The sequence below is a fragment of the Lepus europaeus genome, chromosome 1, assembly GCF_033115175.1.
Source record: "Lepus europaeus isolate LE1 chromosome 1, mLepTim1.pri, whole genome shotgun sequence".
Classification (NCBI taxonomy): Eukaryota; Metazoa; Chordata; class Mammalia; order Lagomorpha; family Leporidae; genus Lepus; species Lepus europaeus.
This window is the reverse complement of record NC_084827.1, coordinates 11,197,755-11,217,509: the sequence shown is the minus strand read 5'-3', so window position 1 is coordinate 11,217,509 and position 19,755 is coordinate 11,197,755. Positions and strand designations below refer to the sequence as shown.

The 19,755-nt window shown below is 42.7% G+C and overlaps 1 protein-coding gene across 1 annotated transcript in view; it reads right to left on the bottom strand.

The window, feature by feature from the left end:
• The window catches only part of CREB3L2 (cAMP responsive element binding protein 3 like 2), a 133,445-nt gene that overhangs the window by 36,370 nt on the left and 77,320 nt on the right, over positions 1-19,755 (bottom strand). Inside the window, exons 2-4 of the mRNA XM_062194628.1 lie at positions 17,043-17,259; positions 2,140-2,315; positions 316-403 (exon numbers count right to left, since the gene is read on the bottom strand). Of these exons, the coding sequence (XP_062050612.1) occupies positions 316-403; positions 2,140-2,315; positions 17,043-17,259 (481 nt within the window). The remainder of the gene's footprint in view (positions 1-315; positions 404-2,139; positions 2,316-17,042; positions 17,260-19,755) is intronic.

Sequence of the window (19,755 nt, the reverse complement as noted above, 5' to 3'; positions counted from 1 at the left end):
CCTGAAGTTGAAGCCAGAAGCCTGGAACTCAAGTACAGGATAGGGACCCAACCACTTAGCCATGACCTGCTGCCTCTCAGAGTATGTAGGAAACTGGGATGGGGAGCAGAGTGGGAACAGTTAATCTGATACTGGAAGTGGGTGTCCCAAGTGGTATCTTAATCATTATGCTTAACTCCCACTCTAGAACAAAGCTATCTTATAAAGGTAGCTACACCTGGTATTACTAAAAACCCCAGCAGTCTTGCCACATTCCCTCTTTAGACCATGCAACCACATCAAGTAGCCTAGAGGAAACCAGGAGGGTGGACAGACCTTCTTTAGGAGAGAAGTTGAGGAACTGATCCACTTCATGAGGCTCCAACTTGATCTTAGGAATAATTGTCTGACACGAGGAATCGACCTGAAGGAAAAATTTCAAATACAATTTTTAAAACTGGTAATGGCCTTGAAGAAGCAGACAGGAAGGTCTTCCTCTCGGGCAGCCCTGCCTCTCTGGCACTTAGCTTCTTTGCCAGGGAGTCATGCCAGTTCTTGACCTTCTTCTCATTGTCAAATCTGGCATTACAGCTGATGGACCCCCCAGAACTCTACATTCAAAAGCCCAAGGCTCACTTATCAGTGCTTCTTTCTACAGTTTCTATGGTCCACGAATTACTCTGGTAAGTTTCTGAAAAGGTTACAGCTCTGTCAGTCTGTTCTGTAGTAGGGACTCTTGTACACCACGCCACATCCTTTGTCTCCAGGTTTCCTGATGACTGATGATATCTACCCAACAATTACACAGCAGGGAAAGGAGAAAACTTATCTAGCCCATCACAGGGAGCAAGGTACAACTCTAAGTTTTGTCAGTTGCATACTTGAAATCATTTGAACTAAAATCTTATGGAGCAAGGAGACTACTACTCTCATCAGGATCCCAGTCCAATACTGAAAGAGCTCTTGAGACAGAATCCTATGGGAGCAGCTGCAGAGATCTTCTGCATACAACCCTTCATCTTCCACACCAATGGACAAAGAAGTGAGTAGGCAGCGACATGTCTGTGGCACTACTGATTCTGTGTGACCTTCTCCAGAACAGACAGACACGGTATCTTGCTCCTCGGAGATCTGACTTAAGGAATGTTAATGGAATTGTGGCTTACACCCTGAGGCTCTCAACTCTAGGGAAGACAGGTCTGATTTCCAGCACCTGTAAGATGTACAAGTATGATTCTGGTCCACTGCCACACACTGGAAATGTCCAGAGATAAGGTGGAGTAGAATTAAATTCTACTTGCTATAGGCATGGAACCCAGCAAGGAAGAAATTCCTGCTTTTTTATGCTTTCTATGGATAACACAACAAGAAACAGTAGGTGGAAGATTCCTGAAATGGGTAAGACAAGTTGGCATTGCTCAAGAAAATTAAATATTACATACACAGGAACTAGCATTCCCAACAGCCGTGGCACCATAAGGCATGGATTGCACCATCATCTTCACTATTCCCTTTCTATGGGCTTATTTATCAAGGTCATAGGGATGTTTGTTTAGCCTACTGGTTAAGATTCCAGATAAGGCCCATTGTGGAACACCTGAGTTTGATACCTAATACCCGCTCCTGACGCCAGCTTCCAGATATCTCAGATCCTAGGAGGCAGTGCTGATGACTCAAGTAATTGGGTTTCTGCTACCACATAGGAGACCTAGATTGATCAGCTCCTGGCTTAGGCCTAGTCCAACCCCAGCTGTCACAGGCATTTGGGAGTAAACCATCAGATGGGAGCTCATTCTCACTTTCTCTCTCTCTCTGTACCTCTCAAATAGATAATAATTTTTAAAAATTCCTTAAAAGATCAATGCCACTGGGAAATGTTTTTCCCACAGATATTCTATTTTTTCTAAATTTTATAATGGTAATCAAAGAAAAATAAAAGTTTGCTCCCAAATTTTCTGGACAATGGCTTTAAAGAAAGCCCTATATTCAATGCTAACACCAAACTACATATCACTGATACACACACACATAAACAGAAAATACAGTCATATCTCCTTAAACATATACAACCACCAGTTCCAAAAGATTAAATGCCTTATCGGAGAGTGAGGTTCTCTACATTCTTGTTCAATTATTCATATGGGAGAAAATTGAGTATACCCCAGTATTCACTTCCAGAGTGGGTTCTTCCTTCTCATAAGGGGTAGAGATGGCTGTGATGGTCAGAGTGACAGAGGGAACAAGTCCTGGGGGTGGCTCATCTGTAATCGGCTCTGTCTTGATGGTTGTTGAAGGAAAGTCTGCAGACAGGTACCATTTCTCACTTTCCACCTCCTCTGTGGGAAAACAATAAGTACACATGTGAACTTGCGCGGGACATGGGGCACAGATAAAACAGATGACACTATCTTTCCTGTTGAACAAAGCTCCACCCCAGGATTATTGAGAGTAGAACAAAATGAAATAAAGTGAATATGTAAGAGTGGAGGTAAGTGGATAAAGAAATGAGAATCCATACCTGTATATGGAGTATGTGTAGACAAACTCTGGAAGGATTACCATACACAAGAAAGAAATGTGACTTCCTGGGCCAGGCAGGCAGGAAGGAGACTGGTGCATGCAGAATACGAGGAGAGGGAAGATTTTCAATGTGCAATAATTTATAAATCAAGTGAATGTGCTATCTACTCAAAATTAATTAAATAAGCATATTTATTATTATTTATTATTTATAAAAAGGGGCTGCTTTGTAGCACAGCAGGCTAAGCTACAGCTCGTAACACCAGCATCCTATATCAGAGCACCAGTTTGAGTTCCAGATGCCTTTGTGGCTGACCTGGCTCCCTGCTAATGCATCTGGGAAAAGCAGCAGCAGATGGCCCAAGTGCTTGAGCCCCTGCCACCCAGGTGAGAGATCAAGTTGGAGTTCCAAGCTCCCGGCTTCCACCTGGCCAAGCCATCTGAGGAGTGAACCAGTGAAGGGAAGATCTGGTTCTTTCTGTATTTCCCTCTCTCTTTGGAACTCTGCCTCTCAAATACATAAAACAAAGCTTAAAAAAAAAAAAACAAAAACAAACACACACACACACACAGAAGCAAATGGCTGGCCACCAAAGTATCAGGACAAAGGACAGGAGAAAATAGCTGGTAGGTCTCTCTCTTTCTCCCCAGGAGACAGTAACTAGTTTAACTAGTTTTCTTGTTTTTTTTTTTTTTTTTCTTCCTTACTTTCCATGTTCTGACTTCTTGTTTTCCCTGTGATCTCATCTATGCCTCACACCCAAGCTAGACTTCCAGAGACTTTGCTCGGCCCTTTGGGAAAAATCAGAGTTCAGAGTATGAAATGCTCATCTGGGGAAAAGGACTGGGGCTTGGCAAGTCTAGGTCTTGTCTTGCTACTGACTCTCATGGTTGTCACGAGGCCTAGAGATGGACCATATGCAGGGGACAGGGCACCTCTGTCACTGAACACATACTGTGTACTTCTTCCCAAAGGCGTCAAAGCTGTGCTTCACCCAGCCCTGGAAAAGCAGGTAGGTGACTGGAAACAAGCAGAAGTCAAGTGTGCTGGGAGCAGGCACAGAACAGAGGACTTAATCCACCAACCCACATGTCTACAGGCCTTACCTGACAGCAGTGTTAGCGAAATGAAGCTAAAATCAATCAGGGACACATTTCTCTGATTTTTTAAAAAGTTCAGACACACACCCCACATGCTCAGGGGAGCAAAGTCATTCACTTTAGGAAGCTGTTTTACATTCAAGAATTTGACTCCCATTTTCTTATGAAAAATGATTGAGAACTGTAAGCCGGACTGGAAAGAGTGGCAACAGAAGCTAAATGGTGAATTTCATTCTTACTAATATTTTATTTCACATGAAGCATCCTTCAGATACAAAGCTAGGTTCCCACTCACAACGAAAAATGACTTTCTCCCTAGCTCCAATGTATCAGTGATTTGATGAACTATTCCAGTCCCAGCTTGTGGCAGAGGTACAATAAAGATGGGCAACACTTCTGTTGGTTGAAGATGTTTTGCTTTCAGAGTGAATTCCACACACACTGCTGAGTGCTGTGGTGTGATGGGGCCATTTCCATCACTCACGGGGTGTGGGCGACATCCTGGCCAAGGGGGAGGGGAGGGAACAAAAGGCCTTTTGAAGGTGGTCAGAGGAGAGAGACACACTGTACTTGACTCAGAATTCCGCCAGCCAGATGGGCGCCCCAGCTCAGCTTCCTGAGAGCCAAAGAGGATTCTACTGCCTCCAACAAAGAGTACAGGGACTGGAAGATGGTCGGGTACAAGTTAGATACCTGTAGGACCGAACAGGGTAGGGCTGGTGACATAGGAAGCACAGATCACGCTTCTCCAATCAGCAATGAGATGCTGTTGGCACTTCTTTTTGAAGTCAGCCCTTAAAGGCTGTACAAATTGAGCAATGCTTATCCCTGGCAGAGGCTAGAAGACAGGCAGTCAGAAGAAACAGGAGTACAGCCTCAGTACATATTGAAATGAACATTAAGGAAGCATTCCTGAGGAAAAAGGTGGCCCGCAATTACCAGGAAATTGGGAGATGAGGCCAGATGCCCGATGGTGTAGTGATGGATGATGCTTAATTCTCAAGCAAACACAAGAAAAAGCAAAGCTAAACATTAAAAGTAAGTATAAGATTGTAAGATAGAATGAAGATAAGTAGTGAAAGCAGTTCTTCCAGTCTGGCAAGCCATTCTCAAAGAGCAGGGTACACTCATAAAATAGGTCAGGACGTTTATGTTCATGCTCAGAGTCCTGCTGCCCTATTAAAATGCTGTGTTCAGAAGATGTAGGCCACAGGCCTAGCGACGATAACGGAACTGCAAAAGGCACTGCCTCTCTCAAAGACAACTGAGCTCTCCAGTGAGAAGCCCAAGGAAGCTGCCTCTCCCCAACCCTGAGCTTTTTTTGAGGACAAACAATTGGTGTTGTCCTCAGACTTCCACTCAAGAGCAGCTATGGAGTACTTCAGTTTGAAAGATGCTCTAGAGCGAGAATGTTTAATGCCTTCAGGTTCAATGGGATCATTTGACAGATGAGTGGCAGATCCAGACCTTGTGCCCCTTGGGTATCCTTTCCTTTAAGGAAACCAGATGACATGTGGATAAAGATTTACACACAGGGCATTACTTATAATCACAAAGCACTGGAAAGAACCACAGTGTTACAGAGAAAAGGAAAAGGAAAAGTTAAGTGAACCACGGTCTCTCCAGACCATGGAACATTTACATAGACATTAACATTGCGTTTATAAAGCCTTTTTTAAAAAACAAAGGACAAGTTCCTGATATAAATGTTAAGAAAAAAACATAGTATTAATGAGGAAAGGGATCAAAATGAGACAAAGGAAATGTGCCAGAATAGTAAACATATCTCTGAACAATAATCCAGAACATGTGTGACCTATTTTTCTTATTTGTTCCATGTAAACAGTATTTCTAAACTGCATGTATTGGGAAATTGTTGTCCCTGGATGATCACACGTGGACATGCCTGCTTCTGCCTGCTCTACTTCAGGCCTTAGTACAACACTTATTACAGAAGCTTGGATGGTTTAAGGAGCCCATCCAGACACCCGTGAATCAACAAGAATAGACAAGTACCTTATGGACACAAGTTGCATCACTGGCTGAAGGTCCCCACTCTCCTTCCACTGCAGGCTGATCTATATCTGGGACTTGGTTATATGACTTGATTTAGCCAATAACATGTTGGGTTTTTAACAGAATTACAGTCTTGAAATGAACTTGTTCAGTTGGCCTTACACTCATAGTTTTGCCATCATCAGGAGGAGAGGTGCCAGGATCATCTACTGATCCTCGGAGAACAGAGACAGTCTCATTGCAGAGTCACTCCCAGACGGGGTTAGACAAGAGCAGCCAACTCTCAGCTAACTGTAGAGATGTGACTAAATCTTGCTAAAACTAGCAGAATCGCTCAGCTGACCCCAATACAGATCAGCCAGCTCCCAGCCCAGGAACACCAATTGTGAGCTATGTTAATAAATGACTGTTGTCTAAACTACTGAGTTTTGAGGTGGTTTGTTTTGCAGCAACATACAACATAGCTGATACAATATACCTGAATGTATGCACAAACAATTAAATTCAGGGGGCTGGTGTTATGGTACAGTTGGGTAAGCTGTTGCTTATAATATTGGCATCCCATATGGGTGCTGGTTTGAGTCCTGGCTGCTCCACTTCTGACCTAACTTCCTGATAATGTGCCTGGGAAAGCAAGAAAGACAAGGATGGTATTCCAGGCTCCTGGTTTCAGCCTGACCCAGCCTTGGCTACTGCACTCATTTGGGGAGTGAACCATCTGACGGAAGATTTCTCTCCATCTCTTCCTCTCTCTCTCTCTCTCTCTCTCTCTCTAACTGCCTTTCAAAGAAATAAATCTTTAAAAAAAAAACAACAACAACAACAAAGAAAATCCATTACATCAGAATCTGTTGATTCTGCATTGTTTTCAAAGTATTTCCTTTAAAAGATCAACTGCAAACCATGTCAACAAATCTCTGTAAACTGGTTGGTCACAGTACCAGTTAGTTATATCACAGCATGAGTGACTTCAGATGAAGAAAGCCATCCAGTAAGTTCGGTGAGAACAACATCCCAGTGGCAGCTGAAATTAGAGACAAGAGCTTTCGTTCTGAGCTACTGGGTGTTGGCTTGTACTCTGTCCCTCAAGAGAAATAAATATCAAATCACAGAAGACAAAATGATAAAAATAACCTATGAAGTACGGGGTTAGCAAAGGACAGAGTGAAAGAGGAGCAGAATATGTATTAAAATTTTTAATGCAACTTTATTTTTGCAGCTCTATTTTATTGGCAAAAAGATCAGAGGGGCCACTGAGGTTTAGAGCTGGAGTTATCCTTGGATGTTTGAGGTACTGGCTAAACTACAAAACCAAGAGTCAGATGATAGTCTACTGGAACTTCAAGCTCAGACACTGAGTGAAATAAATGTTTTCCCTAAGTCATGTTCACATGTTTTTAAGTTTCATTTCAGTTGAAAAGCATCCCCGATAAGATGAGCGGCACATACTGTGGACGGTAAGAACAACCTTCACGTCATCTGATTCTATTAAAACAGCTTCCTGCCAAAGGTCAGACTCAGCTGGCGCATTTCCTCAATATCACCACTTAGCTATCACCAAGAAAATTTCGAAAGCCAGTCTAGTGGTGAGGAGCCAGTGCTTCACATGCGAGCACAAGATGGAGTAGCCATAACCAATGGGATTAGTTGCCAAAATTACCAAAATATCAAGGCAGACTGACTAAAAATGTCAAAGCCAACATAAGAATAACAAATTGCAGATCTACAGTCACTTCCATATGCACTGCACAGATAAATGTATCAGGGAGACACTGATTCCTGGGGATGGGAAAAAGAAGGCAAACCCTACACTGGGAGTTAGCCATATATACTGCCTACACATACACATATACAAAGAAAGAGCCAATATTTGTCCTTAAAAAGAGAAATCACATGGGCAAATACCACTTACATGATAAAAACACACAAATATCAATTTACTATTTATGTGATATGTCTAAAGTGAAAAGGAAATTTGGTAAATTAAATAAGTATGCCTCATCTAAATCCTTCAGCAGCAGTTGGCAAATCTCGTTTTGTTGTTGTTGTTGATCATTCATATTTCTTTTTTATGTTTAAATTTTTTATTTTTGAGGTAACATTTTTAATTCATATTATAGCCAAAGGCTTAATGCTCCTCTAAATAAAGAGCTCAGCAAATAAAAAGACCATAGTCCAGTAGGAATATAGGCAAGGGCTATGAACAATAATCAAATGAAAAAATGTCTATTTCAATATACAGTAAATTTTAAAATAGTCACAGATCATTAAAACTATAGTGATGTATCATTCTTAACAATTTGCTTGATGGAGATTTAAAACAAAGTCTGATAAAACACTGTATTTTCAGAAAAACTGATACACACAGGCATTACTATTCTTATTTTGATTTTTTTAAAAAAAATAATTTCAGTTCCCATTTATAAGGGAGAACATGCAATATTCTTAAAGGAAAAATGCTAAGGCTGAGCTTTGGAAGCCGATGGGAAGGAATGAGAATTCAATTGAATATGTCAGAATCATGGTGAACTGCTTGAAAGGAGTCTGCCCATGGTCCTCTTCCTGAGTACCTTAACCCTGCAGTGACTTGCAGTCCTGAGTGGGAGGAGGAGGTGTTGATAACAAAAATAGCAAACATCTACTATGATGTTTACTACATGCTAGGTATTGTTTCAAATCTCAACTGGGCAACCACGTACACCATCACCTCCATTTCACAGCCAAGGGAGTGAAGAAATGAAATAATTCACCCAGCGTCACATAGCTGGCATATGGCCAACCTGGGATTCACACTCCCCACCCTAGCACATTGCTTTCCAACACAGTAACAATTACATAGATCTCTGGCCAAGCTCTTCCAACAATATTGTTTTGACCCCCAAATTAGGCACTGCAAAAGGTGGTGCTTATGTATACAGAGCCTCTTTCCCTGGCCCCTGTCATTTTTACTGTGGCCATTTGGTAAAAGACAAAAAAAATGTGCTACATAGCAAAGTAACATATATCACAAGCCCATGCTTCAAACAGAGGACAACTGTCTGCTTTCCATGACTGATCACAACCAGGCCCTGCCTTTAGCTACCCTTGCCAGGCACCAGTCACCACAGTAGGTAGATGACAGGCACATCCTCCTTTTCTGCTCCTGAATCCACGTCCCCTAAGATGAGTCGGAGTGATGCTCTTGTCAACAGCTTAAACTTAATGTGATGAAGGTACAGTTATTTATCTTGTCTCAGTGACTTTCCTTCAGGTCCCACTTCCTGGAGGCACGTCAACATCAAAATCTCCAACACAGCAAACCAGAAACCCAAGTCGTCTGTGACTCATTCCTACCCTCTCTCTGTATCCTCCATCCTGTGCTAATGCTGCTGCCAAGTCCATCTAATCATTTCAAAATCCATGCTTTCTTTGTCATGCATGCTGTAGGCTTCCCTATTTCTCCTTGGATAACTATATCCACACATACCTTCCCTGCTGTCACACTGCCAATCATGAGCCATTCTTTGTCTCCTTCTAACCTACAAAACAATACCATCCCACTTTGCTCACGCTCTCTCATCACACAGTGACCCAACCTGCCTTCCTCTAGGCGGTCCCGTTTACCTCAGGTGACTGCACAACATCTGCTCACCTTTAGCTCTCAGACTATTGTTTTCATTCCCACTGCTGGAAACAGCCTACCCAGCCATCCTCTGCACCTGTGATTCACCAGCAGGAAGGTGATTATTATGTGTGATCCTGGACCACTCTCAGTAGACCTGGAAAAGCCATAGAAGCAGTTCCTTACTCCACTTTAATTAAAATTACATTGACCCGTGAGTGGTGCAAATATGGTATTAGATAGCTTTTGTCCTATTGTATTTTACACTAATGTCTGTTGATAATTATATATTTTAAACTTTGCTCTTATAATGATCTTATCTACTTTTCTCTGAACAATGCTGGAGTAATCCAGCACTAAGAAATTTCTCCTTTAGGAAGAACACTGAAACTAGAGACAAATAAAATGCATATGTGGTATCCCAACTTATTTACAAAGGAATATGACTAAAATATCATAACAGATAGAGATATCCTCTATGGGTGAGACATGACTTGATTGTTCAAATATAAAGTTTTTTTAAAAAGATATTTCATTTATTTATTTGAGAGGTAGAGTTACAGACAGAGAGAGGGAGAGACAAAGAGAGAGGTCTTCCATCTGCTGGTTCACTCTCCAGATTGCTGCAACAGCTGGAGCTGGGCCAATCCAAAGCCAGGAACCAGGAGCTTCCTCTGGGTCTCCCACGTGGGTGCGGGAGCTCAAGCACTTGGACTAGCTTGTGCTGCTTTCCCAGGCCATAAGCAGAGAGCTGGATTGGAAGAGGAGCAGCCGGGACATGAACTGGTGCCCATATGCGATGCTGGCACTACAGACAGAGGCTTAGCCTACTATGCCACAGTGTTGGTCCCCTCAAAATAAGTTTCTATTTCACAAAGCATAAAATTATCTACAGTGGCAGGTGTTTTGTGCAGCAGTTAAGACATCACTTGAGACACCCGCATCCCATATGGGAGTGACAGGGTTCAAGGTCTGGCTCCACCCCTAATTCCAACTTCCTGCTAATAATGCATACTCTGGGGACAGTGGTGATGACTCAAGTAGTTGGGTTCCTGCTACCCATGCAGGAGATCTGGACTGAGTTCTTGCTTCAGGCTGCAGCCTAACCCAACTCTAACCTCTGTGAACATTTGGAGACTGAACCAGTGAATGGAAGCATTTTATGTATCAATGTATCTATCATATATCTCTATCTCTAATAAAGTAATAATCATTTAAAAAGTCACAAACATTTTACTGGGATAGTTCTGCTTATATCTCTCTTTTGAAAGATTATTTATTTATCTATTTATTTGAAAGGCACAGCAACAGAGAGAGGGAGACACAGAGAAATCATCAATCTGCTGATTCACTCCACAAATGGCCACAACAGCCAAGTCCGGGCTAGGTTGAAGCCAGGAGCCCAGAAATCCATCTGAGTCTACCGCCTGGTATTAGGAGCCCAAGTACATGAGTCATCATCCACCATCTTCCCAGGCACCTTAGCAGGACGCTGGATCAGAAGTAGAACAGCTGGATCTCCAACCAGAATTCCAATATAAGATGTTGGCATGGCAAGTGCCAGTTTAACCCACTGTGCCACAATGCCAGCTCCTCTGCTTATCTCTTTTAATCTCCTCACTTTTTTCTGTTCCTAGTTAAAAAATTTATTTGATAGTGCAGAAACCCCTGTTCAGCATCTGGTCGACGGACTTAGTCCTGGGGAGAAATGAATGAGCTGGAAGGGGATGTCTTTCTGGAGGTCGAGGAGGCTGAGTCCACATTCCTAGGGCTGGCTCCTGCAGTCTCTGAGCCACAGGCAGTTCTTTAGGTTTGGTGTTGCTGAAGAGCCTTCCATCAAGGCCCCAAAACAGGTGACTCCACACCAACACTTTTTTTATTTAAAGATTTATTTTTATGTATTTGAAAGACAGAGTTACAGAGAGAGGTAGAGACAGAGAGAAAGGTCTTCCGTGTGCTGGTTCACTCCCCAAATGGCTGCAACAGCCGGAGCTGAGCTGATCCAAAGTTAAGAGCCAGGAGCTTCTTCTAGTCTCCCACGTGGGTGCAGGGGCCCAAGCACTTGGGCCATCTTCTATTGCTATCCCAGGCCATAGCAGAGAGCTGCATCAGAAGTGGAGCAGTTGGGACTCGAACTGCCACCCATATGGGATGCCAGCACTTCAAGCTGGGGCTTTAACCCACTGTGCCACAGTCCCAACCCCACCAGCACTTCTTAACCTTGTTTTGTTCACAGACTCTTTTGAGAATCTAAAAAAGATTATAAAAGTTCCCACCAGCAAAAGCCCCAAATTTATATAGCTGTAATTTTATATAGGATTTTGGGAATCATAGACCATATGAGGTTCATGATAAGATACTAGGATAAGAACATCTACATTTGCCCTGGGGTTCAGGCAAGGAGGGGAAGAAGGGCAAGTCAAGGGCAAGAAGACAAGGAAAGAAGAGGGGGAAGAGGAATAGGTTATGGTGGGAAAGAAAAGGAGAGAGAGGAAGGGAAAGGAAGAAAGAGAGAAATAAAGTGAAAAAAATCTAATGAACTATGAGAACACCCCTACTGAACTGTTGTCACTTTTTTTTTCAGGCTTAGCAGCAATTACAGAAGAACTGTATTAACAGTAAGTGAAACTGGACAAGGAGATCTGAACCACTGGCTTTCCCAAGAAAAACTCACCATCCTTCACTAGACACAGGGTTCCTTTTTCCTTAGGCTATCATCACAATGCAAGACAGAAAGTATGCTGCATATGTATGTGTTGCCTAAAGAGCAATCATCCTTCTCCACCCAGCTGGATATCTGTTTTGACAGAGCACCTGCCCTTGGGAGACTTAATGTAGACTGATTCCACTCCTACACACACACACACACACACTCACACACACAACTTCTCTCAATCACACATACACTTTGGAGAGGGGTACCCAGATTGCCTAACTTTGATTTCACACATCTCAAATGGTTACTATCTTTTATTTGCTATTCTCTACTTACAAAAGTACTTTTGCTGGTGTAGGAAAGTGACTTTTACTCAGAGAAAACAGTGGTACCTCAACACGGAAGGATTATAGATCAAAAACTCTCTGCAAAACATTTCTGACCCTGACCATCAATGGTCTCAGGCAAGAACCAGTACAGGGTTTTGTGGCCTTGGGTCTGTGAACAGAACAAGGTGCCAGTTGGGGGACATGGTGTTCTCACTAGCCTATGAGCTACTTATAGGCAGGATCTAAGTTTTACTGTTTTGATTCCCAAGTATCTAGGGCACTGCCTGACACACAGTAAGCAGTCAACAGACATACGCAAAATGGAGGGAGAAAGTGACTTTTCCTAGTGTGTTTAGACTATTTCCAACTTGCACAGCCAAGAACAGCAAGGCTGCTGAACAGCTGACATCGCCACAGATGTTAACTGTCTGCATAACATAGGTTGCCCTGTATTATTGTTACACTTCTGCAACAAGACCTCTGTACTTGCTCTTTTCTCTGCCTAGAAGCCTCTTGCTAGACACACACCTCGCTCTTTCCATCTTCTTCTGTCGATCTTGGCTCAAATGTCACCTTCAATATAGGCTTCCTTACCTATCCTAATTAATTCTCCCTCTCTATCCCAGCAAATCCCCATCACTTCATCTTATTTATTTTTCTTATTATCACAACCATCTGCAGCACAAGTACTCAATAAACAGCCAAGGAAGTAATTTTTTTTATGAATCAAAACATGAGTAATACGTCTACTGCTATTTGGCCTTGTGCTTAATTTTGTACAACCGCTACAAATCATTAACTACCTCTCTGATCAAATACATGCTGTCCAGTGTGTCTGCACAGAGAGAGGTGCCCCAGGGCAAGCAAAGCAGGCACTGGAGAGCAGAGCAGGTGTGCTCCATGATACCATTTCCAAGCTCAGCCTTCTGTAACTTCTCCCTTAACAACTTATTATCAATTTAGTCAGTGAGATAAATGTTTATCAGGCACCTTTAAGTACCAAGCACAATGCCAGCTGACAGAAATCCAGAAGTGTACTTGCTGTCCTTCAGCTCAAAATACAAAAGAAAATGGATAAATAAATGGGTGATTGAAATATATGGATAACTGTGATAATCTCTACATAAATGGCCAGAAAGGATGGCGGAAACACAGGAAAGGTGACAACCTCCAGATGAAAGAGTAAGATGTAGGGTGATGTTGAGTCTTGAGAGGTAGGTGGGATTTTGAGGAATAGAGGAGGGCAGAGGGTGTAGGGAAGGCATTGGGTTCTCCAGTAGAGATAAGAGGGTAAGAAAAGGCATGGGGTGGAAACTCAATGCTAGAGTCACTTGGACAAGAAATGACAGGACATAGACAGTAAAGAGGGGACCAGAACAGCCCACAAAGACCCTCAAGCCCAAGCTTATGAGGTCGGCTTCATTCTAGGCACAATGGGGAACTACTGAGATTTTGTAAGAGGACTAGTAAGAACAAAAGCGAGTACCTAACAGTCTTCGGGAAGCATTTTATATCTGCATCCCATAAAAATTCTTTGTGTATTAACTTTATAAGTATCTTACTTACCATCTAAAGAAACCATCCCGGTCATTTATTCTACAAAACAGTTCCTTCTGCTTTATAATCCCTCTAGAGCAAGGATGGGGAATGTCCAGGCTGCAGGCTGTATGAGGGCCACAAAATCATTTGGTCTGCCAAGGCAACCACAGGTGCGACTTGAAATTCAACAAATCTATAGCAGGTAATTTGTAAAACTTGATAATTTTGTATGGTCCATGAATGATGTTATAAATATCCAAATGGCCCTTGGCAGAAATAAGGTTCCCCACCCCTACAGAGGATTATAATATAAGGCAGGTTCACTGAAGCTAACTGACATATAAAGAACAAATAAATAAGAATTAAGTAATCCACTAATAGATTGAACAGTTAAGTACCCACTACTGTATTCACTGTAGAAAAAAAGATTGGTAAATTGATAAATCTCCCACAAAGCCCTCCTGAATACTCAAAATCCTCGTGTCCTCTTGCAGCTCTCTCAGTAATAATTTAACAGCAGCTAAGAACAATATCCTTATTATCAGTCAGACCCTAGCCTAGGTATTGAAATCGATTAGCATACTTAATCCTCACAACAAGATATAAAGTAGTACCATACGTGAGGAAACTCCTAGTTCTGTATGTGAGGAAACTCTATGTTAGCCAAGGTATGGAATTTGCTCATGGCTAGTCAGTAGTGAAGTAGAACTTCAAAAAGATCTGACCATCAAGCATATAACCTTAACTTAACCACTACAGTTAGCATGTGTTCAGATGTTTATAATCAGTTGTACATATTCCTAATCTTACTCACCTGAAAAGTTCTATGAGAGCGACGTACAATCTTTTTCTTTATATTTCTTCCAGTGCTTTGCATGGAAATTCAAGAACCACTCAGTGAATGAATGACAATACTGAAAGGCACTGATAATGTGGGATAAAGGGGTTCAGACATGGGAAAGTCTCTTCACAGACATCGCTGTGAGGAGAGGCATGGTGTCAGCTTCCAAGATGGCCCCCAGGAATTCTGACCTCCTGGTAGTCACATCCTTGTACAGTCTCCAATCAGGTGAATCAGACCTGCCCTGTGTGACCAACAAAAAGCTTCCAGGGCTAGGTCAGAGAAGATACTGCAGTGGGTCCTTCACTCTCGGGGCAGACAATTGCCAAGCTATAGAAAGACTCAAGCAGCCCTTGGGGAGCCCACAGAGAGAGCAAACAATTTGCCATCACTGATTTGCCAACTATGCAAGAAAGCCATCTTAGAAATAGCTCCAACAGTCTTGGAAAGGTCTTTAGATGACTGTAACCTCTGCCAATGTCTCATTTCAACTTTATGAAAGATTCTCAACCAAAACCATGTGAGTGACCCACTCCTGAAGTACGTATCCACAGAAATCATGAAAGCTAATCAATGATTATCATTGTTTTAAGCCACTAATTTTGGGAGAGACTTGCTAACCAGCAATAGATATGCAATTCAAGAGGCATTGGGAATGACTTTCACAAAAGTAAGGCTTGAAATACAGACATCAATGGAATTATGGAAATTATATAAATATATATAGAGAGATATAGATATATATACATTAATGAAAAGAACATGGGAAGAAACATTAGGACTATTTTGTCATAACAGAGACCACACTCCTGCATCTCAATCAAGGTCATTCCTGAAAGCAATCTAAGAAAAAGTGAAGGGGAACAGGAGAAGGGGAGAAGAAAGAAGAAAAAAGAGAAAACACAACAGAAACAACAGAAGCAGAAGGAGGAAAGCAGGGTAAGACGAGAGAGGGGATGGAGGCCAAGGGGGAAGAGGAGGAGGAAAGGGGAAGAAGTGGACAAAGACAGCAGAAGGATGAAGGGGTAGGGGAGGGGGGATGGGAGAAGACACTGATTCATCGAAATGCTATGTGGTAGACGTTGTCCTAAGTTGTTTAAAAACATCTCATTTTACCCTCACAACAACTCTGTTTTCTCACATTATTTTAGTTCTATTTCTTCCCCTTCCTCCTTAACCGTTTCTTCAGATATGAGATAGAGAAAGTTGACTAGCTACAGAGAAGAAAGATTAAGGCATCATGAACCTAAATTGTCATTGAGGAAAAAAAAAATCTGTGCATATGGTGTAGGCTCCAGCAGGGTATGCCAACAGATTGGGGGCATTCTGTTCAATCAGAATATAAGGCCAGATCATCCTGAGCTGCTGTTTGGTGCAGTTCTATTCAAAGAGAGAATGTGTCTGAGACAGAAAAATCTGAAAACCCACAACATTCTTTGTCCCAAGATATGATGTTGTACTGGTCTCAGAGCTGGTTCTTTCGAAGAGAATAGCGGATCGAAACCCCATTGAAGAAGGGGCTCTGCCACAAAGCTAATGCCTAACGTAAGAAGTAGTTTCTGGCATCCACCCTTAAGCAAAGGGAAGCATGGGAAAACCTGTTTTGTAGGTAGCTACCTTCAAAAGACACTGCCATATGTTAAGTGGTATAAGAAAGAGCGCAGAACGCTCCTACCAAACCAGAAGTCAAGTTAGTGAGCATTCCCGCCACAGCAAGCTCCTATGAAGAAGGCATAAGCAGGACTGGGAACAGAGTGAACAGTTTTTAAATCTTACTTGAGTATGAAAATACCTGGTTATCCCTCTAGGAAAACAAAATACAATTAAATTAGAAAGGTTATATGTCTTGAAAAATTTGGGAAATAGAACATATACCAAGTACAGGCCTATAGAGTAATGGTCAAAACGTCTTAACATCTCTAAATTAGACTTCCAGCAAATCCCATTTGTTGATGGGTAGGAAAGTATAGCCAACAAGAAAATCTAAGAATGCCTACTAAGAACCCCGACACATGGAGTCCATGGAACATGTTGGCAGTGGGCTGAAAGGATGCCCAAGAAGCTTCTTTGGAGAAGAGTGGTCATAAACATCCTGTCTCATGAAAAATGACATCACCCCTTGAAACAATGTACTTACTGGACTGGTGAGAACTATCAACCAACAGGTCAACCTCATTTTGAAAAGCCCAAAGCCACAAGGCCAAAAAAAAAAAAAAAAAAAAAAAAGAGAGTAATTACTATCATTTTGTTTAGTTGTAGTTAAGTTCCCAGGGGACAGACTCCAACAAAGAGAAACATACTGTGCCCCTTCCTATCTCCCATAGCCCAAGCATAAGGCCTTACAGACATACATGCTGGGCTAAAGTGGGGCTGACAGTAACATGATGCACTCCACCCCCCTCACAGAGCTCGGACTCAAAGGTGCCAAGGCCCTTAGTGCTTCCCCTGCACCGAGTGTACCGTCATTGAAGCTGTCGCTGTTGGTCACGTGAGTGAATGGCGACTGGGCCCGGGGCTCCTCACACAGGGAGTAGCTGTGCTCAGCCTGGATGAGAGGTGCCGGCGATGTTGGCGATGGCTCCACCTCCATCGACACAGTCTTTTCTGAGAGGAAGGGGTCATTGAGGAGCTGACCCAAGACGTTCTGGGAAAATTCATCCAGAAGTTCTGAGAAGTGCTACAAGAAACAAAGCAAGAAGAATTCAGTTCCTCTCATGCGTGATCTCATATTTAGATGCACACATACTCAAAGACTATCGCATCATCCACCGAGGCATATGAAGTCATGTATATGCAATGTTCAGTTATCTGTTGCTGTCTAGCCAACCACCCCAAAGCTTAGCAGCTTAAAATATCCATCAGTTTTTTTGAAGATTTATTTATTTATTTGGAAGTCAGAGAGAGAGAGAGAGAGAGAGAGAGAGAGATCGATCTTCCACCCGCCAGTTCACTCCCCAGGTGGCAGCAAATGGCCAGGGCTGGGCCAGGCTGAAGCTAGGTACCAGAAACTTCTTCCAGGTCTCCCATGTGGATGGGAGGGGCCCAAATACTTGGGTCATCTCCCACTGCTTTTCCCATGCTGTTAGCAGGGAAGCGTATCAGAAGTGAAGTAAGTAGTCAGGACTTGAATCAATGCCTACAGGAAATGCTGGTGTTGGAAGCAGCGGCTTTACCTGCTCTGCCACAATGCTGGCCCCATAACCATCATTCTTTATTTCTTACTACCCTATGGGTGGGCCGGGTGGAGGAATTGATAGTTTGAGTTTCCTGAAGCAGCCATGTCAAAGTGGAGGGTTAGCTGGGGGCTGTGCTGGTCTGGGATGGCTGGACACCTGGGCCCTTTTCTCAAGGAGGCTAGATTGGGTTGGGTTTCTTCACATGACAGTGGGAGAAGAGCAAAGCTGAATGGTCTCAGATGTCGCACAACGTCACTCTCTCTACACTGTTTTTGTCAAGGCAAGAGACTAGGCCAGCCCAGACTCAGAGGGTAGGAAAACAGACTCTGCTTGGTGAGCAAAGGATGGGAACAGCTTGATTGTCCAGGGGTCACTACTGTAATGATCCACCACACTGTGCATTGGTAACATTTTATAATAAGCTACATCCTGTGTTTCTATAGCATGAGGGTGCTATGTACAGTAAGGTGCCAAGTTCAAAAGCATTAGATGCATCTTCTTTCTTTTCTCCCCATTCCCTACACTGTGTTCTCCAGTTTTTCTTTAATCTCCTTCATGTCTTCCCAGCTTTCATCTTTAATGTCGTGAAGTTCCCAGGCCCCACCATGCTATGGATGCAATAAAGCAGTAGTCTATATTTACATATACAGACACATTCCCTGGGGTTTCTACAAGCCCTTCTTCCATTGTCCCACCCTAAAAGAGCTAAAACTCCACCCTCCTCAATAGAGGCATATTCATAGTCCGAGGACTTGTAGAGCAGGGATTTTCGCCCTTGCCACTGCTGACCCATTGGACAGAATAATTCTTTATAAGGGGAAGGTGAGGTTGTTATATGCATTATAGAAATTGAGCAGCATTCCTGGCCTCTATCATCTAGATCCCAGTAGTACTGTCCCACGGCCAAATGTATATCATAGGAAAATCCAGCTCTGGTTTAGAACCATTGCTATAGGGTATATTGAAAATAATACTAATAATACTAATAAAATAAAATTTGAAAGTTTACTTTGCCAGCAGTAGAGCCACTGTTGCCTCCTTAATTTTCCCTTAATCACATTCCAACATCTTTACTGATTAAGCTTTGTCATTTTTTTTTTTTAATTAAATGGTAGGGACACTTCTAGATAAAAAGGAGCTTAAGAAAGAAAATCCAGCAATCAGAAAACTGACTACAAATGCAAGTAGTGACATCCGGGATATGCAGTGAAAATTCTTGGGAATCACCTGAAATATCAATGAAGATGTTATGAAAATGAATGCAGGAAGAGGAGGTGGGAGATGTCGTAAAGTTAGAGCTCTAAAGTTAGGATGGTTGTAGGACAGACCAAGGTGCCTTAATAAAGGAGAGAGGCTGACGGCAGAGAGGAGGCCCTTGCAGGCTAGTTCCACTGAGTATGAGGTCCCTAAAGAGTTAGAAGGGAGGGGGGCTGATGCTATGGCACAGTGGGTTAAAGACCCGGCCTGCAGCAGTGGCATCCCATATGGGCACCAATTTGAGTTCCAGCTGCTCTACTTTGGATCCAGCTCCCTGATAATGGTCCTGGGAAAGCAGAAGAGATGGCTCAAGTGCTTGGGCCCTGCATCTGTGTGAGAGACCCAGAAGAAGCTCCTGGCTCCTAACTTCAGATAGGCCAGCTCCGGCCATTGTGGCCATTTTTGGGAGTGAACCAGTGGATGGAAGACCTCTTTCCCTGTCTCTGCCTCTCTCTGTAACTGTCTTTCAAATAAATAAATCTTTAAAAATAAAGTTAGAAGTAAGGGTTTCGCTGATACCACAAACATGAAGTGGTTGCATCTCATCAGGACAGAATGTAGGAAGGCGGCAGACCTATCCTGACAGGCACGGTGATCAACAAGAACAAGAGAAGGTAGATGGGAGGGGGTTCTCTGAGTACACACACATTCAGAGCTGGAAGATCATTAGGAGGAATTAAGGCAATAACCCTCATTAAATGCCAACTGCAGCATCACAATTACCAAGAGGGGTTTATGCT